Below are 7,658 nucleotides of genomic sequence, written 5' to 3'. Positions count from 1 at the left end.
TTCAATTATATCATAGACTAATTTTAATATATTAACGCTAACTTTATCCGATCCTGCACTTTTGTTACTTTTTAAGCTTAGTAATGCAGTCCGCAACTCGCGTATATCTAGCTTTGACTCATTCATTTTTTTATTAGAATTTGTTAGATAAGAATCAAATGTTGAAGAAGTTAATGGAATACTTTGCGCTAAATTAGACTTCTAATATTAACTTGAAGAATAGAGAACGAGTCGTTCTCCATTCCTTCAATTATATTTTTTGAATTTACGTTATAATATAATGGGTTAATATTTTTTATTAAATCGTTGTTAAAAAAATTAATATCCGGATCAGATTGTTTTTTTAAAAGTATTGATTTTTTAGTTAGTAATGAATTAAGTTCAAAGTTTTTTAAAGGAGGATCGTCAGCCATTTTAAATAAGAGTAATATTAAAATATAGAATATAGTTTTTAATAGCTGGGTTGCTTATTTTTGAATTCTTTAACAATAAGTTTGTCATAAATAATAATTGAATATTTACCATTCTTTCGGTGTAACTTCATTTCGTCCACTAATTTTTTTCTTATTTCATTTGTTTCGAAAGAGAAATCTTCATTGATGTACGTTCCGGAATCTTTAAGCTTATTAGCAGCATGCAACACTTTAACTTTGTCCTTATAATGAAGTAATTTAACGACTATTGTCCTTGATTTGTTACCATCCTTTTTACCAGTTCTATGAGCTCTTTCTATATTTATATTACTTAGAGAAAGATTGTTTTCAAATAAACTTATTACTTTTTTTTCAGTGTCGTCCCAATTTTCATTTTCGTTTTCGGTAATTCCATCAATTCGCAGATTGTTTCTTCTAAGCCTGTCCCCCAATTGCCTTAACTTTATATTTTCACCTCCACTAAGGCTATTTTTATTATTAATTTTTTTTTCCAGCTCAGTTACTTTTTTTTCTTGAATGTCCTGTGTGACCGTTAAACTTTCTTCTATATCTTTATTTACATTTTCCAAGATTTTCATTCGTTCACATAATATTTTAAATTCGGCTTTTAACTTTCCATTTTCCTTTTCTAACAAATCGCATTTTTCTTTTGAATTATTTGCTATAATCATGTTTTTGTTAGCTTAGTTTACATGAAAATTGCAAAAGTTCTTTTGTTATTTTCTTGAAACAAATATATTTTTTTAGATTTAAAATCTGACCAACAACAAACTGAACTTGTTAGCTCTATTTTCACACTAAATTAATTCGGATTGTGCAAATAAATTCATGGTTAAAATAATAAACAAAAAAATAATACTTTTTTTATGATACGTCAATGAAAAAACCGTAACTTTTGAAGCATTAAAGTGATTTAAATAAATTAATTTTAGTATTAAAGGCATATTTTAAATAAACTTTCATGTGTCTTCTTCAATATTCATTTGCTAAAAGTTGACAAAAAAGAGAATAGAATTTGACTACTTTTTCATTTTCCGCCGTGGAATTGCCCATATATATATATATCGAACGGGGTCGCATTCACTTTTTTAAGGAGTCAAAAAAAAGTTTTGTAATTGCTTTAGTTAAAACCTTGAAAATTTTCTTCTCTTAATACAGTGATCGAAATTTACTTAGCCGCACACAATTTTTATTCGAAATTTTAATTTTTAAGGAAAATTTATTAGGTAAAAAAGAAAATATGATTTTTATTGTATAGCTTAGTTATTAAGTATTTTATTAGTAAAGTATTTATAATAAAAATATATCACATTAAAAATAGAAAAAAAAAAAAAAAAAAAATAAGGAATGCACTTTTCATTTCGTTAGACGCACTTTTAAAAATTAAATAATGAAAAGGAAAAAAATATTTTTTTTAAATTTTAATATTTGGTGGGTCCTCCGTGGTTCTTAATCACTTCAAAAATTCTATTTGGCATTGAATTAATGAGCGATTGGAGTGTCATTGGTTGAATTTCTTGCCAACACCTATTGACTTCACCTCGAAGCTCTTGAATGCTGCTAAATTGTCGTCCATTTTCATAAACCTTTCGAAATAAGATTCCCCAAAGGTTCTCAATTGGATTGAGATCTGGACTATATGCAGGCCATCTCATCACTTCGATGTTTTTGGATTCAAACCATGCCATAGTTTCTCTTGATTTATGAATGGGTGCATTGTCTTGTTGGAAAATGATTTGATCTTCCAAGTTATTTTCCAAAAAATCGATTAAGACATCTTCTAATAAATCTGTATAATTAATGGATTTCATTTTTGTTGATATAAAACATATCGATGTCTTTCCATTGATACAAAATGCTGCCCATGTCATTAATGATCCACCACCAAAATTGCGTGACAAACGAGGTGCATTGTTTTTTCGCAAATCATGCCAGTAATAGCTAAAACCATCTGGTCCATCAAGATTAAACTTCTTTTCGTCAGAAAATACGACATATTTCCACTTTTCTCCAAAATCCATATATTTTCTGGCGAATTCAAGTCGTGCTTCTTTGTGTATTTGCTTTAAACATGGTTTTTTTTAGTGGTTTTCGCCATTTTATATTATCAGATCTTGACAATATTTGTTGAACACGTCTAGGAGTGATTGTCAAACTTAATTCTGATATGATTTGACTTTTGTTTTGTCGCTAATTGTCGAATTTGTTCCACGTTCCTTTTCGTTATCTTGTAGTTTTTACGTACTTTTTGATTGACGCCATACACTGACCCAAGTTTCAAAAAGTTTCTAATCACCTTTTCAGATCGTCCAATTTTTCGTCCAATTTCTCTATTAGATAACCCGGAATCCTTATATGCTTTAATTAAACCTTTTTCATGGTCATTTAAAAATTTTCCATGTGCCATTTTACTAAAAATATGAAACATTGAATTTTAAATTTATGAAAAATATTTTTATAAGTCAATTATGAAATTACTTACAATTTAAATTGATTTTTTCAACACCAAAACTAAAAATTATATCTCAAATATAATAAAACAGAACTGCGTCTATACAAATTTCGCACTCAAATAAATCAAATAACTAAATTTTTTTATATAAAGAAATTATATAAACAATGATATCAATTATCTTTTAATTATCAATTAACAAACAATGGTATAAATATATCACATACAGAAATTTCTTAATAAAACGTTTAATTAAGTCTCTATAATGAAAAATCTGATAAAAATTGTGTGCGGCTAAGAAAATTTCGTTCACTGTATAATAAAAAAAAACCTCTTAGCAAAACAACAACATGTTTTTTGCCAAAAGCTAATAATATAAATAATAGGCGAAATAAACAACTTCTTGTTTGAACCAAACATAGCCAAAAGCTAAGTTTGGTTCAAAGAAGCTATCTTGGAGGATGGGAAGGGAGGAGTTGACGTATCTGTTTTTTTTTTCTTTTTTTGACTAACGACTTTAAAAAAAGACAAAAAAAAAAAGTCCTCGTTTACTGACATTTGCCGAATGCCGCCTATAGGTCCGAACTTGCCGAATAATTTATGAATAAATTTTTGTTGGGGGGTTAGACACCCTCTAGGGACACTATTTTTAACTAACTACAACCTTGCAACATCAATGTGAACACTAATGTTATCAAAATTTCTAACTGATTTAAGTAAAAAAAAACTATCAAAACTGTTAATAACAGTTTTGATAGTTTTTTTTTTACTTCAACACTTTACTTTTTACTATAAAAGTGTTATAAAAAATTATTATAATTATATTATATAATTCACAAGCCCATACGCAGGATTTTTCGTTGGAGGGTGTGAAATTTGAAAAAGTGGACCATTTTTACAACATATCAAATATGTTGCTTCCAAAATGCACAAATATAAACTTTATAATGACCCACAAGCTTAATAAGCACCAACACTGAATTTGTGTGAAGTCAAATAATTTCAGTCAAACAGCTTCATACTTGCTCTCGAATATGTATGGAGCATGCGCAATGCACTAGCACTATGTTCGCATTCGCAACTGGTCGCTGGGATTGAACAATAAATTTTTAGAAGAGTGAAAATGTTTGGGAATAACTCTTCGTCGCATTCTTTTAATACTTGCGCTGCAGTTAAAGGACATTCTTCCGGATGTTTGTTTTGGAAACGATGCTTCCATCGAACCAACTCTTGGGGAAACAAATCAGCAGATGGTAAGTCTTCTGCATAAAATTCGACAACATTTTGAAGATATGCTCCTCCCTCTTCACAGAGAGTAGATGGTACAAGCCCCAACGGTTTAGAGGAGAGGATGGAAAGGTCAGAAAATTGACTCTCCAACTCTGAGCTTATGTGGTTAAGGAATGGAATGGCGAGATTTCGTCGATAATACTCCTCAGGATTAATCGCAGGAGCATTGTTGCGCATTATTTGACGTCCAACAGTCCTTGGCTTTGTTGGTTGGGTGTTGACAGAACGTGCCATTCGTTCGGCTTGGGTGTAGACACACGAAAATTTTTCGTTCATGTTTCTTAAAATGTCTTTATAAACAGATTTCACCTCAGCAATTTCATGGTATAACATAATAATATCCACAGTGCGGCCTTGTAATTTCACAGTTATTCCTTCCAAATGTGACAGGAATTGGTACATAGTCAAGAAACTTATAATAAAGTCAAAAGACGTAAGACTTGTCAGCTGTGAATTGGCATTGTCTCTGGATGTTTTATCCCATGTAACATTTGTGAAATCTTCTCCGCATGCATCTTTGTTCGCACCATACGCAAAATATTCTAGAGCGATAATTACGTAGCAGTATGCTTGATAAAAATTTCTGTATGAGTCATGCCGTGAAGACCACTTTGTTCTACATAGGTCAATGGGACTTTTTCTGGGTTTGGAAATGTCTGGTAATGCCTTCATGATGATTGATTGCAGAAGACTCTCGCGCTTTGGACTGGCTAGGAAAAACAGACAACAGTTCATCAGTTTGGCAATGGTATTTCTTGTATTTGGAAGAAAACACGAATGGGCTATAACAAAATTAAGGCAATGTCCACTGCAGTAGACATATACAGCGTTTAGAGACTCATTCTTTATCTTTCTCTGAACACCTACATTATCACTGGACCTATTTGCAGCTCCATCGTATCCTTTACCACGAATGTTTTTTAAATCAAGATTGACGTCTTGCAGAAATTGAATCATGATGACTTCTCCGGTGATTCTTGGAACATGGAAAAAAGATAAAAATTTTTCACGAATGTCTTTGTTTTGATCAACAAATCTAATGCAAAATGCAAGTTCCTCACGATTAAGGCTAGTCACCTCGTCTGCAAGAATACTGTAGAACGTAACAGCTTTTATTTCTTTAACCAAGTCACTACGGATGATATCGTATCCAATAATTGTTATAATTTTGTTTTGAATACGCGGAGAGGTGTATTTCGCATTTCGATTACTGATACCAATATGGGAAAGATGCTGATGTAGGATTTCATCATGTTTCGCAATAATTTGGAGCGCTACCAAAAAGTTACCCGGGTTGTATTTTATACCCGCAGAAAAGGATTGCCTCAGCTATTGTTTTTACAATGTGTCGATTCCTTTCTATGTTAATCTTTCTTTCTACATCAAAATGAGTATCAATGTTTTCATTTGGCTTTTTGATTGAATTACAAAACGTCTCTGACAAAATCATTGCATCGCGGTGGCTTATTTTTGTTTGATGCTGTTTTGCCTTCTCGTCTAACTTATGAAACGCGGTAATTACCATTTAAATGGTTTATTTACAAATATTCCCAAATTCTGTCTTTTGGAGATAGGAATCATTACCGAACAATGGATACAGTATGCGTCATTCAATAATGGACTGTAGACCATCCATTTGTAATTCGTCATGTATCTTGCCTTGAATTGACGCTGACATTTGTGAAGAAATTGTGACGGAATAATATATTCTATAGGTGGCTTGAAGTGATTATTTAAGAGAAAGAACTTTTGACTATCATCGAGTGTCCTCATCGCCATACTCAATTTTTCATAATTCATTGTAGCATTCAATATTTTACCAACATCATTGGTGAAAGCGAGAGGTTCAGAATCTGATTGCTTGGTAGTACGAGATATTTTAGCGGGAGGACTATCAATAGAATTATGTTGTTTAGAAATTGCGGTATTAGTATTTGGTGCGTTTTCATTTAGAGATTGATTATGATTTTCAGTTTGTTTTTTTGTACACCATCCATCTAAAGATTGACAAGTCTTAGCTGCTGATATTCGTTTTCTTTCATTTTGCTCTTTACGCCCCATAGTATATGAAGAGTGACTGAGTATGGTCGATTTCTCATAATAATAACTATGTAAATTTTTTAAAAAATGAAATTATTAAAAAATTAAAAAAAATATGAAATTATTAAAAAATTAAAAAAAATATATCATATACTAATAATAGCAAAGTAAATATAAAAATAAAAATATATTATCAGATAAAAATTTGTGCAACACCAGTAATTTTTGAAAAAATGTGGATGTACAGGATATATATATATCATACACAATAACGTAAAAAACAATTTAAAGCAACATAAAATATTAGTTATCATTGTATCTAACAATAACATACATAATAATAAACAATATTTGCAATAATAAACAATGAAAATATACGGAATAAAAAAAAAAAAAGGACATCTTACTATATTGGATGAGAAATAATTGATGTGGTAATCGAAACGTATAATATTAAAAGTGTAATATATAAAGAGAACTTAAAGAAAACAAATTAATTAATCTACGATAGCACCTGGTTGCGGTAATAAGCAAACGCGAAACTAAAAACAAAATTGTTGTCACGAAAAATCGTACGAACGTTAATGAAGACATTACAGTGTTCATAACGACAAGACTTAGCGACGTCAAAAGTGTATAGAATAGAAAAATCTAATAGAATAGAAAAATCTAATCAATATGAAACGAAAAACGTATGCTGTATGCAGTTAAAGGTGCAATTTTTCCTATGAAAAATTTAATATTATATAAAATGTGGACCTTTCGAAAATTAAGGGAGGGGGTGGTGCGTACGCACCCTACGCACCCCCTTCTCCTCCCAGCGTACGGGCCTGATTCATATCGAAAAAACTATATGAACTATATGAGCTCTTCTACTTAAGTGGGCGCCTGTGAGCCAAAGCCCACTTAAAAGTTTACAGCCGTTTTACGTCTGGTACTGATAGATAGCCTTGAGATTACTGGACGTAGAAGGAGATAACAAAAAAGCGACTACGCCTTAAACCTCTATCCGTTGTCGGGCCATTCCACCGTTACTTACGGGACATTTTGATTTTTGTAATGTCACATTTTTATATATATTTTTTATTTTAACAGTTGACATGTTTATGAATCATCCCAAAATCATTTATTTGTTTTCCTGTATATTGAAACTTCGTTCAATTATTATAAGTTTAGGAATTATAGTCAATTATATGCAGTGTTACTAACGGGACACAAAAAACCATTGCATTAAACCTCTTGTTTTCAGTTGAGTATTTCAAGCCAAATACTTAACCTACATAAACTGGTTTCTAAAGTTAAATTAAGTTCCGTAAACCAAGGTTACTTTGAATAGCGGGGTAACTTTGAATACAAATCTTTTTTTTTTCAAGTTCTAATTATGACAAGAATTTATATGAAATTGTGCAAACCTCAAACATCAAAGTATTAAAGATAGTTTA

The 7,658-nt window shown here is 30.9% G+C and overlaps 2 protein-coding genes across 2 annotated transcripts; both read right to left on the bottom strand.

The window, feature by feature from the left end:
* Positions 1–451: 451 nt before the first annotated feature.
* Positions 452–1,105, bottom strand: LOC136080307 (uncharacterized). The gene has a single exon (XM_065796926.1). The coding sequence runs from the start codon at positions 1,103–1,105 to the stop codon at positions 452–454; it is 654 nt and encodes a 217-aa protein (XP_065652998.1).
* A 2,586-nt stretch (positions 1,106–3,691) lies between these two features.
* On the bottom strand, positions 3,692–6,766 carry LOC136080750 (52 kDa repressor of the inhibitor of the protein kinase-like). The gene is made up of 2 exons (XM_065797808.1): positions 6,624–6,766; positions 3,692–6,283 (listed from the first exon to the last, which is right to left on the bottom strand). The coding sequence occupies exon 2, from the start codon at positions 5,131–5,133 to the stop codon at positions 3,889–3,891; it is 1,245 nt and encodes a 414-aa protein (XP_065653880.1). The 5' UTR covers positions 5,134–6,283; positions 6,624–6,766; the 3' UTR covers positions 3,692–3,888.
* Positions 6,767–7,658: the final 892 nt, after the last annotated feature.

This window comes from Hydra vulgaris, chromosome 05, assembly GCF_038396675.1.
Source record: "Hydra vulgaris chromosome 05, alternate assembly HydraT2T_AEP".
Lineage (NCBI taxonomy): Eukaryota > Metazoa > Cnidaria > Hydrozoa > Anthoathecata > Hydridae > Hydra > Hydra vulgaris.
This window is presented reverse-complemented; position numbering and strand designations above follow the sequence as displayed.

Bases quoted from the DNA above. Each gene is read 5' to 3' on its own strand.
- LOC136080307 (XM_065796926.1), bottom strand. From the start codon at position 1,105: ATGATTATAGCAAATAATTCAAAAGAAAAATGCGATTTGTTAGAAAAG.
- LOC136080750 (XM_065797808.1), bottom strand. From the start codon at position 5,133: ATGATTCAATTTCTGCAAGACGTCAATCTTGATTTAAAAAACATTCGT.